Source organism: Acomys minous (genome assembly GCF_964271855.1).
Source record: "Acomys minous genome assembly, chromosome: 16".
Taxonomy (NCBI): domain Eukaryota; kingdom Metazoa; phylum Chordata; class Mammalia; order Rodentia; family Muridae; genus Acomys; species Acomys minous.
Genome location: NC_140498.1, coordinates 48436619 through 48462963, shown reverse-complemented (window position 1 = coordinate 48462963; position 26345 = coordinate 48436619). Strand labels below are relative to the sequence as shown.

Here is a 26345-nt window from a genome sequence, read left to right as displayed (position 1 = left end):
ATGGTCAAGAACTTCCACTTCTACGGAAACATAAGATGACTTGAGAATATGGCATCCACACTCACCAGGATGGCTTCGGGCTGGGTGGGACAGCAGCTGCGCACACAGAAAAGCTATCCAAATTGCTGTACTGGAACACCCTGCTGTTCTCACACTGGACCTGTGATATTCATGGACGGTCACTACCCAACCACTGTGGACATATGTGCCTAAATAGGTTACTCTCTTGGCTCTCATTCTGAATCAGAAACACTGCCTTGTACACACAACATCTCAGGACCGAGAGTTAGATAATCCATTCTGCAATATCCGATTGATAAAATCCACTGTTATGCTGGACTCCAGATTTCCTCAGGTACACATCTAAAGACTGTGACTAGGTTCCCTGTATCCCAAACCACCTGACACATCGTCACTAATGTGTAATAAATTTTTTTTAATTTCACAGAAATATGAATTATCAAAGCAAGTACTGCTTCTTATCAAAGTGTAAAGACTGCCCCAGAGTGACTTACAGAACTCCTGGGAACATCCTGTGCAGCCTTTGCATATGTCTCAGATAGATCACCGTTCAGAATGACTTCAGCCAGAGAGTTCACCAGCGGGGCGTGATGTATAATGAGGAAGACCTGGTGAAAGGGAAAACAGCGTATGTACTGAGGAGCTCAGTCCTCCTCTCCTCCTTCCTGATCCAAAATTCCTGGGCTGAGGATGGTCCCATCACAGAGAGAGCAGCCCCTCAATGCTGAGGGTTCGTCTCCACCCCTCTGTCTGTTTGGCCAGCTGTTCTTCATCAGGAGTGCACCTACCATCGCTGCTCAAGAGCAGCACCGTGGGAAGGAAGCAGCCCAGTCAGCACTCTCCTTCCTTTCTGTGGTATGCTAGTGCCCAGTTCCATATAAGAAGAGTGGCAAAGGAGCAGTGATGCTGAGATTCCAAGACTGGAATTGTCCCAAGCCCTGCTGTGGGTTTCAGCATGCTGGGGTCATGCAGTGTTGTGGGTAGATGCCACAGGAGCCAGAGGTAGGTCCAGTCAGGCTGGCATGTAGAGCAGAAAGCTCTTGTTGTTACCTACCTTCTTGCTTCCTGCTTAGATGAATGGCCGTAGGAATCAGGGTGCTCCAAGCTGACCTGTCCAATTAGGCCTGAACACACCCACTACCTTGTTTTAAAATGTAAAGGTTGGCCAGTAAGATGGTCACAGCATGTCTGATGACCTGAGTTCAATACCCACAACACAACGTAGGATAGAACTGACTATACAAAGTTGTCCTCTGATCTCTACATGCACACCATGGTGTATGTGCTAACGCCTACTTCATGCACATACGCACTAATAATAAATTTTAAAAATGTAAAGGCAATAAATGTAGTATAGTGTGTGGTATATCTACCACATACCTGAATCCCTGGCAGGTGATCAGATCCTAGAAGACAGATCTCTATCTATGGACTGACCCCCGCCCATGGACAGATCACTGCCTATGAACCGATCACTGCCTATGGATGGATTCCGCCTGTGGGCAAATCTCTGAAGACAGAGGGTTCCCTGCAGATTAACAGATCCTTGTAAATACTGCATGCAGCGCTCATTTTCCTGGCTTTGAGCCAGGAGCCTGGTGGGAGGGATCCCCACATGAGAGATGTGGAAGTGTGACTAGGCCAAGGCTATCTGTACCATGTTCTTAAGATGAGAGGCAGCTGTTTTAGGGGACAGCATCACCTAAATTGATGTCGCTAAAGTGAGTTTTCATAGTAGCTATGCTGAAGATATTCGTAAGCACGCATCAACTTTATATGGATATAGATGCTTTTAAAGCACAGCATTGAAACTGGATTTTAAGTTTTTACACATTTAGGCAACATTATAATTAAGCTAAATAAAGTGTAAGAGAAGAAGGGCTCAAGATTTTTCTCTCTCTCTTTCTTTCTTTCTTTCTTCCATGAAGTCACAAGATCTGCCTGCAACTGCCTCATGAATACTGGAATTAAAGACATGAGCCACCACACCCAGCAAGGGCTTAAGACTTTTAACTTAATTTTTGTTTTACATTCATTTATTTTGGGGGGACATGTGAGCACCATGGCAAGCATGTGGACATCCGAGAACAGACAGAGGGAGGAGGTTCTTTCCTTCTTCGATGTAGGTTCCAGGGATCACACCTGGTTCCTCAGACTTGTCCTCAGGAAGTTTACAAGCTAAGCTATTTTGCTAGCCCAAGCCTTTTAATTTAGAAGAGATCTTTCTAAGGGCTATGAAATCTGAAGAACAATGAATTAAAGTTATGTGGTTTGTGAGATACTGAAAGAAAACAATTAGGTGCCTGGGCCATGAGCCCTTCGCTAAGACAGTAAGAGGTGCTGCTCAGAGGAGAGGCTGAGGAGCAGCCGCAGGAGCTACTGAGCACACGCCTCAGAGGAGAACCTGCCTGTGATGCTCCACCAGCTGACAGACATGAGAATGAGGTTCTTGGTTGGACTCTTGTAACTGGGCAAGCCAAGCTTGTTTGGACCCTGCCAGACTCCCAGAATTCCCAGTAGGCAATGCTGGCAGGTCTGTAATGAGTCAGCACAAAGGGCTGCCAGGAGAAGCTGTCCTGTGCTGTGGCTGATTGTACAGGGGCCTGAGACAGAGCAAATAGAGACTCTAGAGCAAGGCTCCAGGATGCAAGCAGTGGTCAGGCAATGTCTGGATCCAATCAACCTCCCCACTGTGAGAAGATGGTAGCTGAACCTTTTCTCAGGCCAGCAGGAACCAGCATCACCCCAAACTTGAAACAGCAGGTGAAGAGGGGACTCTCACCAAAGGGAATCAGCCCTGGTACCATGGCAGACATAGAAACCAAGCTCTACGTGAACATCTGGCTACTCACAGCTGGGTGAAGTGGCCCACGAATCTGGACTGCAGTAATAAAAATATTTCTAAAGTTATGTAACAGGGTCACCATGGAGTTTTTCCCCTTCTTGTAAATATTACATAACTATAAGACGTGAAGGAAGAAACAGTTGTTTAAGGAGGGAGGCAGGCGAACGGGCTTGAGACTCAAATCTCAGGCTATGATTGCGCTGAGATCCCTTTAGAAGGCCTCTGGAGCCAGAACCATCACAGCCGCACTGCAGTCAGCCCTGGCAAGGTTACATGCTAGACCACGGCGCTGAATGCACAGTCGCCTAGCACTTGGAGTGCGTGTCTGAGCACCATGAACACAAACCACAGAGCCCACATCTCCAGGGGATGGAGAGCACGAGCCAGCTGTTTGGGAAGCCTCACCTAGAAATCAACAGCATGGATTCCTGGCACCACTCCCCTTTACTTTCCATCTTCCACCATGAGGTTAAGCCCTACTTGGTGCATAAAAATCAGGACATTCTTCCTTTGTGTTGGAACTTTATTTCAAGACAGTGGCCACAGAGCTGGATAGGTACCTTGTACACAGCACAGGACCCCATATGTGTAGCAGACACTGGAGTCAGAGCAAACATACCTGGGAGAGAAGATAGAGGGACACTGGCAGGCTGATCTTTGGCCGTTCTCCTCCCTAGTAAGGATAGAAGAAGAGGTGGCTCGGGTCACAAAAGGCAGACACAGAACATTAAAGACCACAACTCCTCAGTTCAAATAAGAAGCACACCCCAGGGTACCCCCTTCCCCACTATGCTATCAGAAGCCTGCCATTCCCCTAGGAATCCCTGCCTTGGCAGCTGACCCAATGGAGGCACTTAATTACAAAGTTACAGCAATGCTTGTTTCCCAGCTGGGCAGCGAGGCCCCAGAGGGCAGTCCCTAGACCTACTTTCAGAAAGGAAGAAGCCTTCACAACATGGGGAAGGTGTGATTGGGCCCTCTGGCTTCAACAAAAAAAAAACAGAAACAGAAAACAAATATACAACAACAAGCCCAGCTCCAAGATGGCCCATGTCAGACCAGTCCTGAGAGGGAGGGATCTTTAGGCCACTGGTTTTGTGCCTTGTCCAAGGAAAAAGGCAGAAATGACTCCAACCCCAGGCTGCTCTCTAGCATGAGTTGGAGTCGTGGCTTCCTTTTGCTGGTTTTAGTTATTGGCTGAAAGAATGCCCATGTTCTAGATCCAAAAAGAAGGTGCATGCCCTTAGGGCACACAAACAAGGTCCCTTGCAGAGAGACAGCTGGGGTTCTGCTGGATACATCTGGGTTTCCTTGCTCTCTCTCCCTCCAACCTTAACTGAAGGAACAACTGAAGCAGCTTTTCTCCTGGGGATCCCAGAACCCGCCACTCACTGCATCACTAAGAGACAAGTTATTCATACCAATTCCCTGTCCTAACCCAGGCTTGCTGACCCAGAACCCCTGAGGTGAGACGGCATCCCAGGACATCACCATCCCCTGCTCCATGGAGGACTCAGGCTGACAACTTACATCTATTCAGGGTACCTTCCCCTGAGCATGCTACAGCACTTCCTATATGTTTCACAAGAAAAGTGTTGGTTGCTGCCTGGTAATTCTCTGAGAATTAGCTCTAGTGAGCACCAGAGAAATCTGTGGGGACAGCAGCACCTCAGGGAAGAGTGCACAGGACACAGTGGCTAAGTTGTAGGGTCTCTCACTTCCCTCTGATACCAGGAATTTTACACTTCTTGGTCACCCTCTCATCAAGAATGGAGGATGCATGGGCTTTGAAAGACCTTTCCCTAGGGTGTGAAGCTTGCTGCTCCCACTCCTACCCCCACAAGAGGCTGCACCAGCCTAAGGCAGCACTATCCCTGCAGTGGGTCGGCTGCAGACTCACCTTGTCCGGGTTCTCCAGCGAGTACACATAGAGCGGCAGGAAGAGCCTGTTGAGCAGGTGGTCTGTGAGCACATCGTTGAGGAACTCACAGTTGATGATCAGGATGTCATTGAGATAGTGCAGGTGGTCCAAGTGCTCAGCCACCAGGTCACTCAGTTTCCCCCGATTCCGGTGCCTGTGAGAGAAATGTTCCTCTTAGCCCAGAGGCCAAGGTTGATGCCTTCAGCATAAACAGAAGACACATGTGGAAACACACTCACTCCCATATCCATTAGCTAAGCTAGTCAATTAGGTAAGCTAGTGCAGATAATCTCTTGATTATCTACAATCGCCCTGACAGGGAAACAGCAAAAGTGACTACACAGACCACTGAAAAACATTTTAGAACTCCTGGGGCTGGTTCCTTCCGACGGCCTTGGCACAGGCACCCCACAACTGTAGCTCCAAACAAGTAGGGGTAAGCTAAGCAAAGAAAAGCACTGAGGCCTTTGTAGGAAGCCATTGCACGGGAGTAGTCTAGTCACTGGCCAACATGGTAATATTCCCCACGCCCCTCAGATGAACAGTAACCAACGGAGCCAGAATCCCACCAAGCCAAGCACTCCAGAGGAATGGAATCATGGAGAAAGAAGGCTTACTCTGCCACAGCTCTGGCTACCACGTGGCAGGGACACAGAACAAAGACACACTCTTCCTTGAGACCCCACTAGAGGCCTGAAGCAAGCAACAACTGTGCTGCCTGTATTTCTAGGGAGCAGTCAAAAGGATGGAGTCAAAGCTGCCAGAAAGAGAGCTCACTTCCTCTAAAGCAAAAAGCAGGCAAAGAGCAATCAGCTGGGGGATAGGGCACTGCATTTGTATCAGCATCACTACTACCCAAGCAGAGGGCCATTTCTGAAGTCAGGAGCCTTGGCAGAGAAAAGCCAAAGAGAAGGTTCCAATGGGGCCACCACTAACGAACACCCATTACTGACATCTGGGAATTACCACCTTTGCATGGTTTTCTCTCTCTCACTAGACAATCTAAAATTTGTTTACTATCCTTCTAGAAGTAATGTGTATCAGGCAGGTAAGTAACAGCTGGTGTAGACTTGCTTTTACATTATTCAGAGCACTTATTCCATACCTATTGGATACCAATAGGAAAGCCGCAGTGCAAAGTCCAAACATAATAAAAATCTATGAACCTATCTCAGCAGAGACGCAGAACACACACAATGTCCCATACTGCCCCTTATGATGTCATCAAAAACTAGCTTTAGTGGGCTTTTAACACACCTTATTTTTTTGTTTTTGTTTTGTTTTGTTCTTTGAGACAGGGTTTCTCTGTGTAGCTCTGGTGGTCCTGGAACTCTCTTTGTAGACCAGGCTAGGCTCAAACTCATAACAATCCACCTGCCTCTGCCTCTCCAGTGCTGGGATTAAAGGCGTGCAGTACCATACCAGTTCATACCTTAGTTTTTAATGGTTTCCTTTAGAAACGCTTTACCGAAGTCATGTCCACAGGTGGGTTTAACAGCCATCTGTCAGATCCAGCCCAGCTACTCCCCAACCCAGAGAAGGATTTGTGCATATGAAACTGGAGACTAAATCTAGGGCCTCATGCGTGTTAGGCCTCACAGCCCAGCTAGGGGGGTACTTCCCCAGTGCCCATCTGGAGGCACATGGGAAAATTCCAAGTTCCCACTGTCCTGAACAGGCAGGCAGAATGTTTTGCAGCCTAGGCAGGCCTAAGTGCAGCTCTTCACTTTTCCTAGTGGAAGGAAACACATGCTTCTTTCGCCACCCTGTTTCCCAAGGAGACCCCTGGAGCATTACTTACTCTTCATCCGTCTGCACACAGTTATCAAGTTCGATCACGTGGCTCCCAATGAACCAGACCAAATTGGAGAAATACGGAACAGCGGTTTTGTCTCTGATGTAGTGCAGCATGGCTTGGTTATCCACTGAGAAGATACACAAGAGAAGAAACAGTGAGCCACTAAAATAAGTCAGGGACACTTTTAAAAAATAAAACAAAACACCCAAGCAAACTAAAACCACCATGAAAAAGCCTTGCTACCATCTGATACTCTCAGTCTTTCCTGTAAATACTTGAAAATAATTATCTTATTTATCAAACAAATCAGTACTAGTGCTATTCTCCCACTCAACACTCCACTGAGAGGCTACCTATCAGCACTGGGCAAGGCCTGACTACACTGCGAATGCCGCTCTCTCAAAGCAAGTCTCCTGAGTTTACTTGTAAGGCAAATTCAAAAAGAGGAAAACCAGAGGTTAATAACTTACATGACACTGGAATAAGGAACAGGAATCGGCATTGGAGGAAAGGCAAAAACAGACAACAGTTAACAGGGTTAGGAACTGGGAAGGTGAGACAGCGGCCCAGAGGGACAGAGCCTAGGCAGGTGGCATCTAAACCAAAAGACACAGTTAGAGGAGAGCAAGAGAAAACAGAGAGCATAGGGCAGTGGAACCGAGTGTGCAGGCCAAGGCTGCAAACTCACAAGTCTGCCAGGCCAATCGCTGCACAGTGAAGCAAGTCCAAAGGCTAGGAACATAAATTAGGGAGTTGGAGCCCTAGCACAGAAAGGAGCAGCTGCTTCCCAGCATTTGACCACTTACTTTCCCATGGGAGTGTAGGCCCAGAACAGCCAGATGCACATTGCCAAGTCAGAAATGCAAGCAGTGTGAAATCTCCAAATTTTAAATTATGGGTGTGTATGGGGGTGGGGGTGTGCATGAGCACGCACACTTTTTATTTTATTTTTATTTTTTGTGATAAGCTCGCTCCTGTTTGTTCTGTATACTTTTTTTCCAAGACCATGTAAGCTAACTAAAATGTATCTGAAGGCTGGTTTGGGTCTACAGACCCTCAGTTTACAACCTCTAGCTGAACCCAATTAGGTTCTGAGAAAGGCTCTTAAATTTACAGTAATAATAATTTTAGGGGACCTCCCCAGCCCCCAAGTGGGTGCCATCTCAAGCACCACCTTGACTCATGAAAGTCAAAGCCATTGAATGGCCAAGAAACAAGAGGTGTAGTGCCACTGTGGTCACCACAAGGAGATGAACCAGGGGCAGTGCCAGCTCCAACACCTGCGGGCAGGCAGCCTGCGCGGCAGCACGGGCAGGACTCCTGGAGAGGCTGTCTGCTGGGGACAGTGTGGAGCATTAAGTACACTGAGAGGACAGGGAGTCTGCTAACACTGGCCTTGGTGGCTGGCTGGGAATACAATACTGCCTCCTGCTGCTTATGATGGGAAATGCTCCCATGCATATTTAAAGATAAAATATAAAACAAATAAAAGTATATTTTATAAGCCAAAACACAAAATATGAGAGCTAAAATTTTCATGACAGTTTTGCTTTATCTAACTATCCCATGGCCACTCTAAATCTCACAAAGACTCCTCAGGATAGCCTACTGGGGCAACAGCAGGGAGTAATACTAGAGCATGCAGCACACAGATTTCCACAAGGGAACAGTGATATGCCTGCAGACCTACTGTGAGACAAGCAGCCATGAGTCGTCATACTTGGCAATCTCCAGTGCCTTGGAAACCGTGCTTAGGTACATGGGGGCCAACACCTGAGGCCCAAGTACATGAGGAAACTTACCTTTATAGACGTTCAGGGTGATGGTTCTCACAGCAATTCGAACCATACTCTCGGGATGATTGAAGAACTTGATGGCTTCTGTGTACAGGGCAAAGTCATTGGTGTGCTAAAACAGGAAGTGGATCCAAAAGTTAAAAACCACAAGACAGGCCTGCTCCCGAATCTTTCTCAAATTAGTCAGAGACTGGGATAAAAGAAACAACAACAAAAGGTGTTGCCATGGTGGGCAGTGAGGAAGCCAGGGCAGAGAAAAGGGTCCACAGAATGTCTGACCTGGCCTCTCATATTTTAGCTGTATGAGGAGGTATTTCCAAGCCCGTTTCTTCATTTATAAAATGGGAGTTCTAGCACCCACTTTCTGGCCACTAGGATGAAATGAGGTCGTTTCTGGTCCAGTGCTCAGCCCAGCACTTGATATCTACAGCACAGAAAATAGTGCTAGTTGAGGAAAGACCAACTTGGACAAAGTTCAGAACTTGTGGCTGCTATACCACGTTCCATTTGGAAACACTAAGGGTAGCATTATTATGGGGGCAGAGAGTATCAGGAGTCTCCTGCTGTTAACACATTGAATGGCTCAGAACAAGACATCCATTCACTGCCTTAGCCTGAGAAGAGAGGGCAGAAGCCCTGGGGCAGTGGACTCTGCTGCCCTCCTAGGGCCAACATTTCTACATCATTGAGAGATCCAGCCTGAGTATCTCAGTCAGCTCTAGGCTCCTGGAATGGAGCTGGAGACTCAAAGAAATAACTGTCTTGTAGGTGCAATTCCATTTTGAGGACTAGCAATCAAGTATGAATTTTAAAAGTGGAAACTACTAGCCTGGCTCAGACTACAGAGGACACTAAGCCCACTTTAAACACACACACACACACAAACACACACACACACACGCATGCACACATGCACACACATGTACACATGCACACATATGCACGTGCACGCACGCACACAGCTCCTGGGATGAGCAGCTCTTCTATATCCATGGCTTCTCCTCTCCCACCATGACTCATAAGGCACCTGGGCAAAGAATACCCAGGCCCTTGCTCTAGTCTACATTTTCTTCCACTGGGAGAGCCTCTGAGTGACAGCTGTTCCCTGGACGTTTAACAAGCACCTACTATGTGCCAGGAAAAGGACATACATGTTTTGTGGCTCTTGGCTAGCATTTCCTCCTGAGAGAGACTACTGAATCATGAAAATCAAGGTTCAGACTGTTGCCATAGCAATGAGGGATGATGGATGTTTTTTGTCCAAACTCAGAAAAAAGCCTGGGATTGTGGTATGACTTCAAAAACAGGCTTTGAGCATGTGTGACACCCACTCAGGTGATACCGGCCACACAAATAACACGTGGCTATATGACAGCCAGCCTCCAGGATGGCCCCCAACCAGGCTCACCACCTATGTCACACTCAGGCTGGTCCCACCCAGAGAGAGGCAGGTCATGCCTGTGTGAGCAGAGTATGGTAGAAGTAAGTGTGTTACGCGAGGCTGGTCACAGAAAGCAGCACTGCGGTGGTCTGTTGGTCACTCACTCTCGGAAGCCGGCTGTAAGGATGCTGGAAAGAGGCCCCTGAGAAGGAGCTGTGGTTTCCCATGCACAGCCAGCCTCAGGTAACCAACCATGACCATGACGTAGAGCCTCCAACCATCTTCCAGCTTCCAGGGGACATGAGCTTCTTGGGCACTATGTAAAATAGTCCTACTAAGCCAAGACTCAAGTCTAGACACACTGACAAGAGTGTACTGCAATTCTAATCAGAAGACAAGGAGAAGTCTGGGGAGACTTCTGAAAGAGTTTTCTCAAAAAGGATACAAAAAAGGAAGTGATATCAGAATTCTGACTGTAGCATGTGACTGAGTGATGTCTGGTGCTGCAACAGCCACCATGACCATATGGGACAGAGCTTAGAACAGGTGCCAGTTGCAGTTACTGAGAAGGAAGTTGGAAAAGCCTTGGCCCTTGACCTAATGAGCTGGCATATAGACTGGGCCCAGCACAGCTGGATCTGTACTTTTAAGTGCATGAACTAAACTGACCTTATCCTCAGGCTCCTTGGAGCGATCAGAGTTGAAGTGATTACTTTATGTAAGTTGTTAATAGCTCTCCCAAGGAATGTGAAGGACTCAGGCCCTCAAAGACAGCAAGCGTATTGCTTCGCACAACTCTGAGATATCTCATTTAGTCTGATCCCAGAAGCTATATGCCTATAGCCACGTATAGTTTTACCTTATTTCTCATAGGAAGGGGCTCAGAGAGGCCTAGGAGTTCTCTTATCACCCAGCAAAGGGAGAAAAGCTGTGCCTAAATGGAGTTTCTGCTGTTTTCAACAACATAACGCTGGATATTTCCCTCCCTGGTAAATTGGATTTTACATTAAAAAATAGAAAGGTAACTTGTCCAATTAAAGGAAAAAGTTTATGGGGCTTAGCAGTTGAGAACTCGTACTATATAGTCATGAGATCAGAGTCCCAATCCCAGAACCCACTTAACAAGCCTGACCTGCCTCACATGCCTGTAACCCCACAACTGAGACAGGCAGAGACAGGGGGCTTGCTGGCTGCCAGCCTACCTCAAAGACACAAGCTCCATGTTCAGGAAGAGATCCAAAGGAACAAAGCAGAGAGTGACAAAGGAGGATTTTCAGAGGCCTCACTTGGCCTTCACGAACCCAGACTACACATATACACATGTGCACATTCTACACACACACACACACACACACACACACACACACACACACACACTCACTCACTTAAAAAGAGAAAATTATTTGCAAGTATGCCAAAGCCTGTGTTGAGGAAAGTGCTTTGTAGACACACTGTTGACCATGCAGAGCAAAGGCTACCATGCTGGGATTAGCTTGACATCACCACACACCTGCTGGTCACCACTCACCTCATTGTAAAAGAAATGGACAGTGTGGTTGTTGAGCTTTAATGAAAGTGTTTTCAGGAACGATATGTAATATGCCATGATCTCCTCATCGGAAAAGTCGAATTTATGGACAATGATCGAATTTACATAGTTATTAGACAGCAAATAATCTAGAAGAGAGAGAACACAAAGGGAGGCTGGTGAGCTCATGCTGGAGGGAAGGAGCGAAGGCTGCCGGGTACTGAGCATAGGAATATTGACTAGGTGAGCACAGGGCAGCGTGCCCTCACCGCTCTGAGAGTCACACACTGGGCAGGACCACCAGCAAGCACACAGGCCCTTCCAGGGACATGCCTGTAGCCTCCTTTGTGAACCCAAAGGGACAAACCCGTGTATGTTTTCTGTTCTCTACTAGCAAAGTGCAGTGTGGGGCTAAGGGGAGGAAAAACGGGGATGGGGTTCTGGTACAAGCCACCTGCAAATGAGGGTAAAAGGTGCCTCACTGTAGAAAAGAGTTGCCCCACATGGCCATCAAATGACACTGTCATGCCTGGATGCCAGAAGGGGCTGCCCGTGTCTTTAATCTTCCTGTCTACTGACAATTTCTGAGGGTCGCTGCATCCGCACCATGTGTCCAGCAGCAGGTTACCCACCGCAGGTCCCAATTCCGCAACCGACCTGGTTCTGAGGGAAGCTGCACTACCCACACCCCTGGCTGAAGATGTCCCACCTCTGCTGGGAAAGCTGGCCTTGTCGACAGAGCAAACCTTATCAAGGGATACACCTAAAGTGCTGAAGGTGTCAACACCACTACCATTCACCTAGCCAGCAGGATTAGCCAAGCCCACTCTAGTGATCAGTGCGGTGAAAGATATTGTAGGCAGACTGTCCTCACATCCCAGACACCCAAGGCAGCGCTTGCAGCCAGTTCCACAAGAGGCCACGAGGGTGGGGTGGGGTCCTAAAATCTTAACACACTGTAAAATGAGTGCTGGTTATAAGTGGTACAGGTGACCTTGCTTTACGTGGAAACAGAAGTGTGATAACCTCACGTTCCTGCACATATTTAACACACAAGCACGTGACCCTCAGGGTATTATACAGATGTATGCTTTGTAGGACCCAGTCAGTTAAGACCCAGGACATGTGTAGTTCCTCAGGGAGTTTGCTCATACCCGGCCCTGTCAGTATCTTCCCTGTGTGGTAACCATACACCTCCTCCTCTTTGTTGCTATTTAGTATTCCTCCCCCTGCCCCCATTTTGGTTTTTCAAGACAGGGTTTCTCTGTGTAGCCTTGGCTGTCTTGGACTTGCTTTGTAGGTCAGGTTGGCCTCGAACTCACAGTGATCCGCCTGCCTCTGCCTCCCTGCGTGCTAGGATTACAGGTGTGCACTGCCAGCCTGGCTTAGTATTCCATTTTTTAAACTGTCCCCAACTTATTTATCCACATTTGGTTTACCATGTAACATTAAACCTTGGTGTTTCAGATAACTGGAACACTTCTCATGATGAGGCTAGGGACAACTGGGGAGGAGCAATGGGCTGACAGGAGAAAGGATGGAGGACATCTTAGTCAGCCCTGTATTTATAGGCCAGTGGCTCCTGGGCCACAAACGGACCACAAAGATAGCAGCTTCAGGTATGTTAAAAACAAAAAACTAAAAACTAAAAACACATTTCTGGCTACATTCTACACCTGGGACAGCCAGAGGGTTCATCTGCTCCCCATGGGGACTTTTCTAAGTCCTCTAAAAGATGGCTCTGTGGGGGTTAGGGATCAGTGACGGGGCCTGTTGTGTGGCTGGGATTTTTCTACTACCCCCTCACTTGTGGCTGACATTCTGCGGTAATTCTGTTATAATAAACCTGGGAGTCAGTAAGTAATCTCAGTCTCTTGGGCCTCTGTCACTTAGGTCACCAAACAAACAGGCAACGGTGGCCTCTGTGCAATGGCTGCCTGTAAGAGTGTAATAGCGAAAACCTGGAAAGCACCTAGACGCCCAGGCAGGTTCATTTGGTAACAGTGCAGCTGTGAGCCAGGCCAGGGAGAGTCACTTGCAGGAACACCAGGCAGTGGGACGGGACGGAAGTGGTGGGGAGAGAGTGACCAGCCCACCAGCCCGGCCTACCATGGCTGAGTTGTAGGGTGAGAGGCTACACACACCTAACTGCACTTTTGTAATTAAGCGTCGTTGTTTTACAATGACCCCCACCCAAAAAAAAAAAACCCTTAAAAATAAAAATAAAACCAGCTGGGCATGGTAGCATATAACTAATGTTAGAACTTAGTGCAGGAGGAGCAAGAGTTTGAGGCCAGCCTGGACCACGTAGAGAGAAACTGCCTCAAAAACTGTTCTTAAGAAACTGTCCAGAAAGACAGAAGTGTGTGTCTGTCAGGGCTTCTTGGGCAGGGCACCCACACCACTCCCAATTCCTTTTAAAAACATACACATATATCTTTAAAAAAAAAAAAAAGAACTAAAATAGTTAACACAGATGCAGAGAGCAGAAAGGGTCATTAAGGCTGGATCTTCCCCTCAGAGCTCAGAAACCACACTTGTTTCACATCCAGCAAAACAGAAGCTGATAACAAGGGAAACCACGCACGGAAAAGGGAATTAGCTTGGTCTGTCAGACTGCTGTCAGGGAAAGGAGACGGTCCCTGTGGCTGCAGCACCACCTAGTGGCCACTGCTGAGGTCACCACACAGCAGCTGGCAGGCCCCATAGAAGGGCTACTGCTTTTACCTAAGAGACCCTTCTCCAGACACTTGTCCCAGGAACTCAGCACCTGCCTTGGCTCTGGACACGCCACCATTTCTCTCTCCCTTGAGAGCAGGGCTCTGCTGCATTTGGAGTAAGTACGCTACACAGCATGATAAGCACGGGTAAGGGTCTGGTCTAGGTAATGCGCTGCTGAAGGCCTGTCCTGGGACTGCAGGGTGTTTAGCAGGCCCTGTATTTGGATGGACTATGACAACCAAGAATAGCTCCAGATGCCGGCAGTGTACCCAGGAAATACCAGCACCCCACTGAGCTTATTCTCTTGGGCTAAAATCTCTTCTCTGTTTTGTATTTGCTAGAACTGGGCTTATTGAGGTAGAGCTGAGTCAAACTTTTGCTCTTTGGGCAGCAAAACTGAGGCAGAGGGGTGGGGGCGAAGGCTTCCCTTGTCTCCTCCAGGGCTCTTGAAAGTGCTGGCTGGAGTGCTGGCTCCTACTCAGCCATTAGGCCTTTAAAACTGAACCACACAGAGGGAATGAAGCCTACTGCCAAGCGATTCACTCAGCAGAGGAGACCTTCATAGAACCCTGCTTGCTGCTCTACCACATTCAAAGGCTGCAGTGTCACTCTCAGTGTGACAGGGCTTTCAGGAGTTTGCAGGGTTGGGGTCCAACCCTGACTGGATTAGTGTCCCCAAAGGAATGAGAGAGACCAGAAGGTGAGCTCTCTCAACCGCCTTCTCTTACAGGCAGGGCCAGTACAGTGAGAGGTAGCTAAGGTCTCATGTGTCCCCAAAGTCTCATGTGTCATAACCTCTATTCTTATAATAAGGCAGTGTTAGGAGGTAAGGCTTAGTGAGCGGTACTTGGTAATGGGATGGGTTAATGTCTTTCTCACTGTGAGTTTCCCCTCTCCCAGCTCTTGGCTAGTTAGCTATCTTAAGAGCAGATTGCTATGGGTGGGCAAGATAAAGGTTCTTGCCACCAAGCCTGCTGAGCAGCCCTGGAACCCACAAGGTAGAGGAAGAGAACCGACTGACTCCTATAAGTGATCTCACTTCCACATACACTCTGTGTTATGTGTGGACACTCAAGTACATATGCACACAAATTAATAAATGCAATACAACTTTTTAAAGAAATATGTGCAGCTTTGCAATGTGAGGGTTACTTATATTGTAAAGCTCACAAATTAAAAAAAAAAATCAGGTCACCATGTGCTTAAGGAGCAAATATTTGGTCTCTGTCACACAGCCTTTCTGGCCATGAGTTGAAGCAACAAGTGGCTCTCATGAGGCGTGGATGTCTATTTGAACTTCTTGGCCTTCATATCTTAAGCCAAAATAAAGCTCATTCCTTTAAATGACCTAGTTTCTCAGGGATGGAGAGATGGCTCAGTAGTTAAGAGCACTCACTGGCTGTTCTTCCAGAGGATCTGGGTTTGATTCCCAGCACCCACATGATAGCTCACAACTATCTTTAATTTCAGTTCAAGGGTATGCAATACCCTCTTATGGCCTCTGAAGGCACCAGACACTCACACGGAACATAGACATATGTGTAGGCAAAACACACATGTACATAAGAAAGAAAATATTTTTAATTACCTAGTCTCAGCGAGTTTGTTACAGTAACAGAAAAGAGACTGAGACAGTGGCAGTCTACAAGCTAAGAAGAAAGACCCCGCCAGAAACCAGCCCTGACTTCAGCTTCAAAGTGGACATCCATCCTCCAGAACCCAGAGCAAACATTCTCTATTGTCCGAGCCACTAAGCCTCTTGGGGTAAAGCCTGAGCAAAATAAAATAGTGGGAACTGGCATGCGAAACCACCTGACACCTGGCAGTACACAGGCAAATGGCAAGCAGTGTCCTTACAGAGCGACGTCTCATGGCTGATGTTCTCAAAGAGAATGTTCAAGGTCTGCAGCAGCTGAACACACACATAACGGCCCGACTTCTGGCGCAGAATGTTCAAGAAGAAAACAAACATATTCTTCTCCAGGAAGAAGCTGGGGAGAGAACAAGAAAGGGTCAGTAGGCGATACAATCACAGCTCATGTGTCTAGACTGTGACACTGGCCTGTACAGCCTCAGTGCCATGATGCCATCTGCAGCTGAGGACACATGGCACCCTGACTCTCTTCCTGTCTCAGCACACAAGGCCAGTGCTAGTTCCATGAAATAGTGAACTAGATTCTGACAGAAGGAGGATGCTGTTTACCTGCTAAGTGGTCTCAAGCAGCCTGTGCCAGTGTGCCCTATGAGCACCACTCCCCAGCGCACACACAACCTGCATCCTTAGCTTCCCCGATAAACCTGTTTCCTTCGCACTCCCGTGTTCAGGGCAAAAACACAAGCACTGGGATTTCCTACAGGGCCACAAGATGCTGAGTGACAGCAGAGGTTTTCACTTCTGTTGTCAAGTTTGCAGCTTCCATATCTCTGGGCAAAGAACTTGAAGAAAGGTCAAGACACTGATATGGTGGAGGGACCCTACAGAGTCCCCCGGTCTGCTTCTGCCTTTCTTGTGCTGGAAGGACACATGTCTACACATGGCCAGGAGCACTGGCCTGGCAGGGGAGGTGGTACATGATGAAAATGGGACCTTCACTGCTTCCTTTAAGAAAGAACATGTTGTCTCTATTTATTGCTTAGTGTATTTGAGCAAGATCAGTTTGGAATAGTCAGCAGAAATCTCAGCAGTCAAAGCCTGGGGATCCGGCTGGCTCCGTTGGTAGAGTGCTTGTCCAGCATCACATAAGGCAGATGCAGGGGCGTGCCTCTACAATCCCAGCACTTGGGCAGAGAGTGGAGGCCAGAGAATCAGAAGTTCATGGTCATCCTCTTGGTTACATTATGAGTTCAAAGCTATCCTGAAATACAGAAGACCCTGCCTCTAGAAAAAAAAGAAAGAAAAGGGAAGGAAGAGTCCCTGCAGTGACATGTCTACTGGTTGACTCAATTCTAGGTGCCTCCCTCCCTTCAACTGTCAGCTCCATAAAAGGGTAGGTGAATGATAAAATATGACCTTAACAACAACAACAAACCATAAGTTCTTTCCCCACTCTGACTCCAGGAGCCCATCTGCCTGTCAACACTGCTCCTGCTGGCCCCAGTGCGTTGCTGGCACCTGACCTATTTTGTCTGCCTCCACTTTAGGTTATACAAAGCAGTGACTGCAGAATCAGCACACTCACCAGCGGCCAGTGGAGGGAGCCAACAAACTCCTGAGCCTGGATTTTGCTACAAGGGTGATTTAGTAATCTAGTGTGAGATTCTCAAGACCGGTGTTTTAATCTTTGTATGTATGCTGTGTATGTCTGTGTTGGGACATGTATATGCCATGGCAAGTGCCTGGAAGTCAGAGGATGGCTTTGGATGTTGGTCCTCGCCTTCTGCCTTGCTTCAGACAGGTGTCACGGTTGCTGCATAGATCAGGCTACCTGCCCTGCCTTCTGTCTTTCAGGGATTCTCCTGTTTTGGCCTCCCACCTCACCATATGAGCACTGGGGTAACAAATGTGTGCTACCACACATAGCTCTTATATGGGTTCTTGACATTCAAATTCACGCTTGTATGACAAGCATTTTCATCCTTCCAGCTTGGTAGACTCGGGTTTGAGAGGCTCTTTCACTGTCCACCAGCTACACAAGGGAATACCAACAAGGCGTCCATGTGGGCCAAGGGGCAAATTTGCTAGACTGTCCTCTCAAAGCTCAGCACTGTTGCTGGCCCTAAGTAAGCACACTGGGGACCGGGGAGACGGCTCAGCGGGTCCATGCTTGCCTCAGAAGCATGAGTTCAGATCTCTAGAACGCATGCAGAAGCTGGCTGGGTTTGGCAGCATGCCTGTAGCTCAGGCTCTCAGGAAGAGATGGGAGCCCGAGGACAAGATGGCTACTTGGTCTAGACCTGCAGTTCTCACCCTTCCTAACACTCCAACCCTCTAATACAGTTCTTCATGCTGTGCTGACCCCCAGCCGTATAATAATTTTTGATGCTTCTTTAAAACTGTCATTTTGCTACTGTTATGAAGCATAATGCAAACATCTGTGTTTTCTGATGGTTTTAGGAGACACTGTGAAAGGGCTGTGACATAGGCTGGGACCTTGTTTTAGTAAAGTAAGCAGAGAATGATAGAGGAAGACACCTACATCAACCTCTGATCTCCACACGCAGACATATGTGTGTGCACATTTGCACACACACAACCTTTATATATGCTCTCATGTGTTCCAACATCCATACATACCATGTACATACATATGCAAAGCAATAAACTAAAATAAAGACACTAAATGCTGGCCTTAAGCAATTCTCTCAGGCAGGACATGTTCATTTAGAAGCTAGCTATGCAGGACAGTACTCTTGCCCTGGGGCAGATGATGGGCACAGCTTGGAATGCTGTCCACAACATCTGCAGCTTTTCTAGAGAAACTCATTTCCACAGTTCTTCCACTTTTGGCTTGCACCTTTACATTCTCTCAAGGACATTTGATATAGACATTCAGGCAGGATAGAATTAGCATCAATTCTTGACTTCATCAGGAATGACTCATGGTGAACACTTGGAAAAACACTCAAAGCAAGAGGAAGGATCAGGAAACAGAAGCACCACAAGTCTTACTCAAATACAGAGCTGTCATTTTGATCGCCCCAAATCAGAATCTCAGTGATGGAACGGATGGTCTCCACCAGCAGGTTCCGGTTCTGTTCTGTGACGGTGGTATTTTTGGTTAAAACATGATACAGGTACCTAGAAGAAAGGGAAGAAACAGGAGCTTACATAAACTGATGTGAACGTCACGCCAAGGCCATGGGTAATGCTCATAGCACAGTGGTGGTGAAGTTTCTGTTAGCTCAATTTCCCATTCAGTAAACAGACAGGAGATAGAGGTCACCACCCAAGTGGCAGAAGCCAGGGACACATCTGCCCAAACTGAGGCAAGAGTGCTGGCAAGTCCTTGAAACCAGCAGCCAAAAACTTCAGGGTGCAAACAAATCACAGAGTTGGCAAAATCAGAGGGTGCTGGAGTGCACTTGGGGATTCCGATTGAGTGGGGCTAAAGGAAGAGCAAGTGTGACCAGAGACAGATGCCCAGGCACAGCAGGTGGTGCTGAGAACCTGACACAGGACTCAAAGCAAGGCTGCTTCTGAGATCCCAAGAGACGGAGTCACAGTTAGGGATAGTGGACCCTATAGTCAGAGCCTAGGACACGGGACACTGCTTTTGGAATGCCCACAGGTCACTCTGCTGCAGCACACTCATGAAAACTAGGACTCGGAGGGGGACAGAGTAAGTACGTCCTGTCCAAGGGGAACAATCTCAGCTGCTATACGGACAGTGAAATGGGTGGGGAGGGTAAAGTCCAGGCGCTTCACCTGTCAGAGCCTCAGGCCTAATTAGGAAGAAAAAGCAGGACCAAAAAGAGGTGGTTCAAGACATCTCTCAGGGCCACAGGCAGTTTCTGAGTGGGGCTGGGAGAGCATGAGAGTAAAGTGACTCTCTCCTACAGTCTAGAAAAGCAGGGAACACAGGCAGAACCATGAGGTAGAATAATCCGACCCACCTGCTCCCAGCGAGGTCTACATTTTAAAGACAGACTCGAGTGTCTAGCGGTCCATGTTGTTCTTACTCTGTTGGACAATGAACCTATTGCCTCAGATATGCTAGACATGGCTCTGCCACCAAGCTACTACCTCCACCTCCCCTCCCTTTTTATTATTATTATCTTTTATTTTGAGACAGTGTCTCAGTAATTTGACCCAACTGGCCTTGTTTGGGCTGGCTCTGTAGCCCAGGTAAACCTAGAACTTGTAATATCATCTTGGCCTCCCATGCAACTGGGATTATAGTCATGCCCAGGCTACAATACAATTTTTAACATGCAACAAGTAAGAAAACCCTCCAAAAAGATCAATCACCCGACCTTGGGACTCGGGTCTACCCACAGTGGGGCATTCGAGGACACAAGTCCACTTTCCTTTACAGTGAAACAACCCATCACCTGAACTGCCCTGGAACAAACTGTAGAGACCTTGTTACAAGCCTATGCGTCCACCGTGATTCCGGTGCCTACGCGCAGAGGCTCAAGGAACACTTTCCCACATTGTGGTTCACAGGCCTCCTGCACAAGCCTCACCTGTTTACGTTGTCCCGTATACAGCTCCTATGCAGCCCTGCTGAATTAGGCTACTGGGTGAATGGGTTAAAATGGTGTGTGCATGTGCATACGTGTGTGTTGTTGCAGGTCAAACCCAGGGCCTCTTACATGATAAGCTTGTGCTTTGTAACAGAGCTATATCTTCAGCAAAATCTGATAGCTGCTGCACCATTCCCAATGTGGCTATCAGTGACACTCTCCATAGTCCACAGGATAATAGACACTCTCCCAGGGACAAGGCAATGCTGGCAGCAGGGGTGTGTGTGTGTGGTGGCTGGGGGGTGGCTGGAATGGAGGTGGAGGGGGGGCGAGCAGGCAGATTCTTCCCACTCTGGAGATATAACACAGACATCCAGGAGGATCGTATACATGCACTGGCATCACACACCACACTCCTGGCTCACTAAGGAAGCAGCGACATGGGTGAGTGCATCTACTCCCAGGGCCTCCACTGTAAGAGCGGAGTGAGTGGGCTGTCTGAATACACTGCCCTTGCTGCCCTACCAGTCAGCAACTGTTGCTTATACTTCACCTCTCAATAAAGCTTTCCTTGGAGGTTTCTTACTCTCATCCTCCAACCCCCATGGACATGGCTGTCTCCGCTACCCTCTGTGAAGCACTGCGCTCTCAGTGGTCTGTCTGACTAAACTGGAACCTCCAGGTCAGGAAAATCATCATAATGATCTTGGTGACTCGATACACTCAAGAACATCTGGAACGCAGCAAGATAATATACTCAGCAGATTTAAATATTTAAAGTAGTGAGGACAGTCTCCACTAATATGAATTGAGTATAGTATACAGGACTAGGTAAAGTAAGGCACAGGGCTGTGATAAAGAGCTCATCAGGCCTTGGATTCCAACAGTCTTGGGTATGGCCCTGGCCCTGGCACCTCCTAACTGAGGTCTAGGACAGGCATTTCACCTCACCTCTCTGCAGCTCCATCTAAGCACAGCAGTTAAACACAGTAGTAAACACAGAGGACGTTTAACAGGGTTGTTTGATTAAATATGGAGCTACGAATAGCCAAGCATGGTGCCTGGCACACACAGTGTCCACACACAAGCCACCTTAGCTGCTACTGCTATACTGTGGCCATTCTGACGGGGATGTTATGAACATCCTTCTTAGACTGTACAATTCCAGATAGTCAGAGAAAGAGTACCTCAGGGGAAAAACTGAGGTGGGAGAAGTCCAAGAAACCTGGAGAGGAAGTGGAGCTTGTGGTCACTTCTGAGGAGGCAGTAGAGTATGTGGGCTATTAGGGATGCCGGCATTAGCACCCCTAGGTCTGGATACCTCCATCACCAATGGCCTGGTGGTCCTGAGCAGGCTACCTCACCTCTACCTTAGCGACCTCCCCTGTAAAATGGGAGCACTTGTTCTTGTGGTTACATTGGGAAGAGAGGATTAAGTAAAAGGAGAAATGACTGAGATGGGCATCGTATGCACATCTGTAATCCTAGCACTAAGGAGGCTGAGGCAGGAGGACTACTTTGAGTTCAAGGCCAACCTAGATGGACTACACAATGATAACTTCTCTCAAAGTTTTAAAGGAAATCCCAACAGGAGGCAGAGGCAAGTGGAGCTCTGTGAGTTCTAGGCCAGCCAGAGTTACATAATGAGATCCCACTCTGTCTAAAAAGCAAGTAGGGGGAGGGGACAAAGTGCTAGTATGAAATTGCTTTTTGAAAAGTCCTATTAGGGAACTTTTCTCATCTGGGCTAATGGTTCACTTCCAAGAAGCCAATGACCACCCTGTAAAAACTGCAATTCCAGACACAAGAAGCATTCTTTTGAGTTGCTGGCCAGGGCTATCTAAGAGACTCCCAAAACATACAGCCTGTTGCTGTTGCTCTTAGTTACCCTGAGAGGTAGAAGGTATTGCTGAAGATACCATGCACTTCAAAAACAGGGTCCAAAACCCGTGAGCTGGAGCTGCCTGAATGCCTCCTCCCTGAGAACTAGGTTCTGTGATATCAGAAAGCAACGGAGGGAGCCATCCAACAGTCCCGGCAGCTCTGCTGCCTATAAACCACGTCAGCAGCTACATGGGCTGCAGAAGCAGCACACATACCTTGGTGCTAACTAGCAGCTCTCTAATTGGACTTAAAATCTGCTCAACAGGAAGACCATGCCTGGTACTATAGACCTAGCTAAATACTCAGTGCTAGTGAAGCCATGGGTATTGGATAATCTACAGCCATTTACTTATTAAACCAGCTTAATCCCTAACAACAATCTATAAGCACTGTTCTTGTTTTGTTTTGGTTTTGGTTTTTCGAGACAGGGTCTCTCTGTTAGCCTTGGCTGTCCTGGACTCACTTTGTAGACCAGGCTGGCCTCGAACTCACAGCGATCCGCCTGCCTCTGCCTCCCTAGTGCTGGGATTAAAGGCGTGCGCCACCACGCCCAGCTAAGCACTGTTCTTATACCCACAGATAAGTATAGTCTTCACTCCTAATCAAGGAAATGTCTCTTTGCAACAGAGGAGACCACTACATAAAATCGCAGCCAATCAAAATGGAGAGTTTTGACACCCAGGTCTAATAGACACATCAAGAAAACACTCCTACACCTCAGGCTCATTGCAGAAGAGGTGGTGGGAACAACGTAAGAGCCAAGAGGATGAGGGGGTTTGCTGTGAGGTTGTATCTCCTAGTAATGTCAGAGGCTACACCCATAAGGCCTCACCAGCATGACTGCCCAACATGACCTGAACAAGGATGACACCAATGAACTGGATGAGAAAAGCCCATGAGGCCTCAAGCCTGCACAAAGAACCATAGCAACTGAGGAAGGCTGCAAGCAGGAGAGGTGCCTGCCGGCCAGAGAAGACCACACCAATTGGTTGTCTACTGGCAAACAGCCCTGAAAGCATACATACGAGCAACATTACACAGACTGAACACATTATATGTAGCAATAGATATGTATATGCATGCAGTAACAATTAGTGAGAAGAGGCCATGAATTTGAAGGAGAGAAGTTTGGAGTGAGAAAAGAGAAGGGAAAATGTTATAATTAAATTATAATCTCAAAAGAAAACAAAAAGAAAAAGAAAAAGAAGAAATCTTATTAGAAGGCTTTTTCAGATATGAAGAACAGGTCAGTCAGTCGGCCCTTTGAGAAGATTCTAAGAGCTCCTATGAGCCTGGCACCAAGTGAAGGTTTCACATGACTCTCAGATTCACTCAACCACAGGATGTGCCTATGTTACCACTGCAGGGACCAAGGCAGCACATGGGGCTTAGGTACATCCATCTAGCCTGGGACCAGCCCCATGGCTGGGAGGCATGCTCAGAGTTCACAGGTCTCACAGCCTCTCCAACATTTGCTTTCAGCTGTGTGTATGTGTGTGTGTGTGTGTGTGCGCGCGCGCGCGCATGCATGCGTGTGGTGCAGTTCTGCAGGGTTTCGTGATGTCCTGTGAGGGCTTTACCTCAGGAAGACCAAGGCTAGCCATGCCTTCTCTTACTTGTTTATGGGAATTTTGCATTTCACTTTTAGGGCAGGGCCAATTACAAGACTTGCCTGCTTTATTTATCCTTGCTAACTTTTATTTATTAATGGAACTCTTTATTTATCCTATATATAAATCCTTTACCTATTCAATCTATGTACACAACCTTTACTGGATAATATATATTGCAGCTGTTCTCCCCAGCTTTGGTGCTGTGGCCACAAATTTAAGATTGGCTTTACTGAAGGGACCAGGAATGAAGAAACTACAGATGTATGTACAGAAAAGCCAGGACTGACTGGCCATTGCATTCTGATGGGGCCACACCAGCAACCAGGCATTACACAGCTGAGTGAGGAAGGAGGTTAGCTAATCTTGGTAGATCTCTGTACGGCAGCAGTCTCAGGCTACAGTTAGTTATCTGGGAGGAGACAGCTGCAGCAAATACTTTCTGTACATGCTGTCAACACCTGAACTCAAGCTTTGCCATTCTTCTACACCTGACGCAGGGAAAGACTTGCTATTTCCATTGGTTTGAGGCACTGGGGTCCTTGACCTGTCCATGCTTATGTCCTAAATGCTCATGCATACAGGGATACACTTGATCCCCAGACTGGCTTGCCTTTAAAATTGTTTCATTATTTGTGTGTGTGTGTGTGTGTGTGTGTGTGTGTGTGTGCGCGCGCGCACGCACGCGCACACGCGCATGCGTGTACATCATAATACCCATGTGGAGGTCAGAGGATAACTTGCAAGATCAGTCTTCTCGTTCCACACTGGATTCAGGGATCGAACTCGGGTCATCAGGCTTGCACAGCAAGTGCCTGTACCTACTGAGCTATCCCACCAGCCTTCATTTTAATAAAGTTGAATGTACCAATCTTTCCTTTAGACAGCACTTTGAAACATTATTTGTTTACTTATTTCATTGTGTATGTGTTTGTGTGCATACGCATGGGCGCATGTATGTCATAAAATGTGTGTGGAACTCAGAGGATAACTTTAGGGAGCTGGTTTCTCTCCTTCCATCATGTGGGTCCCAAAGCTTGACACAGGTCATGAGGCTGGGCAGCAAGCACCTTACCCACTGAGTCATCTTGCCGACCTCCAGGCAGCACTCATCATGAGGATCTTCACAGATCCGTACTTACGCTAAGTTACAGAGGGTGCTACTGTCTCGGATAGTCAGCTATCAGCCCTCACTCATAGAGAGCCCCGTCGGCCCACCGTCACTTACTAGGTCTTCATTCTCTACGTACTCCAGTGCCACCTTTTTCATTAGTCAGGCGACCACATACATGAGTCTCTGATATTGCGCTAATTCAACTGATCAATTTGTCTACCCAATGCCAATCCTATGCTGTCTGATACTGCAGCTTCATGATAAATCTTGCTCTGTGGCACTCTATGTCTTCCAGTTTCTTGCCTTCCATTCTGCCAATATTATATTAGCTGTTCTCAATCTTCTACATTTCCACAAATATTTTAAAACTGCCCCAATTTACACAAAAGTGCTGCTAGGATTTCCCTTGACACTGCCCTAAATCCTAGCTAAATTTAGAGAGCTGATATCTTTACAACAGTTGGACGTAGCCTCACATGTCTTTTATTAGACTTACACCCAGATAGTTGCTTCTTCTTCCTCCCCCGCTCTCCGCTTCTCTCCTCTTGTTCCCAAGCTCAGGATGTGCGCATCAGTCACACACTCTGCCACTGAGCTACATGGCTCCAGAAGCTTCTTGGCATAGGGTTTATGTACTGCTTAGCATGTCCACATCCCACATGTCTGCCCACTAGATTTCAAGTGCTAAAGCCCTATGATGGCCACACCCGTACCCTGCACATCTTTTTGACTCTGCACTACCTAGCACACTGCTTTGGGTAGTGCGTTAGGAAGAGACCCTCAAAATATGTAGTGGGGGAGTAGTGAGGGAAGCTGGCTAGATTAAATCTAGGACTTCAATGTTGTATCTCATTCCTGCGTTTTGAGAGAAAAGGTTGCTAAAGTACTTTAGAAACACCAAGTTTAATAACTTCCTATTTTGCAATGTAATATGCATGTTAGGGAGATTGAAAACCTTGAAAATAGGAAAAGAAAAGTGGAAACTGTCCATAGCCGTGCTGCCTGGGGCTGACTATTCAGCCCTGGGCTGAGCCCTGGACTTATGCTAAGTCCATTTTGTATCATCCCCCACTTGGTGAAAACAAGAACATGTTTGCTACTGACAACTGCTTATGAGCATCTAATGAAAAGGGTGCCACAGCGATGTGTCCTGCTTCTTCCAGGAGCATTCAGACTCCCTACTCTTAGACGAGCATGGATGCTGCAGAGACTAAGTGCCAAGCTGAGTCCCTACCTAGATCAGTTTCACAAGACCAAATCATAACTTTCTGCTTTAACTACAGCAAATAAAGATGACTCTTTTACAAAGATAACAATGATGTTTGCCCATTAAATTGTGTATACACTTGAATCCTATCATTCTAAAGACAAGTATGTTTACTATTGCAAGCTCTTCACGTGACTCTGGAGTTGGTTCTCTGGGGAGCTGAGAAAGACGCCTAGGGGCCCTACACCACATGGGTGGAGTCGTGATCAAAACCAGACAAGTGGATCCTGGTCTACTAGAGAAAAATACAAGTGACGGCTGAGTCTGTAGCTCAGTTGACAGGGTGCCTGCCTACTAAGCACAAAGCCTTCGGGCCCATTTCAGCATAAAACA

At 47.4% G+C, this 26345-nt stretch overlaps 1 protein-coding gene across 9 annotated transcripts in view; it reads right to left on the bottom strand.

The window, feature by feature from the left end:
- CLEC16A (C-type lectin domain containing 16A) overlaps window positions 1-26345 on the bottom strand; it is a 189192-nt gene that overhangs the window by 155922 nt on the left and 6925 nt on the right. For all 9 annotated transcript variants that reach the window (XM_084763150.1, XM_084763155.1, XM_084763153.1 and 6 more), the window contains 8 exons: window positions 18621-18749; window positions 15869-16002; window positions 11291-11439; window positions 8388-8493; window positions 6589-6712; window positions 4767-4941; window positions 3486-3539; window positions 516-629 (listed from right to left, as the gene is read on the bottom strand). In XM_084763150.1, the coding sequence (XP_084619276.1) occupies window positions 516-629; window positions 3486-3539; window positions 4767-4941; window positions 6589-6712; window positions 8388-8493; window positions 11291-11439; window positions 15869-16002; window positions 18621-18749 (985 nt within the window). The remainder of the gene's footprint in view (window positions 1-515; window positions 630-3485; window positions 3540-4766; window positions 4942-6588; window positions 6713-8387; window positions 8494-11290; window positions 11440-15868; window positions 16003-18620; window positions 18750-26345) is intronic.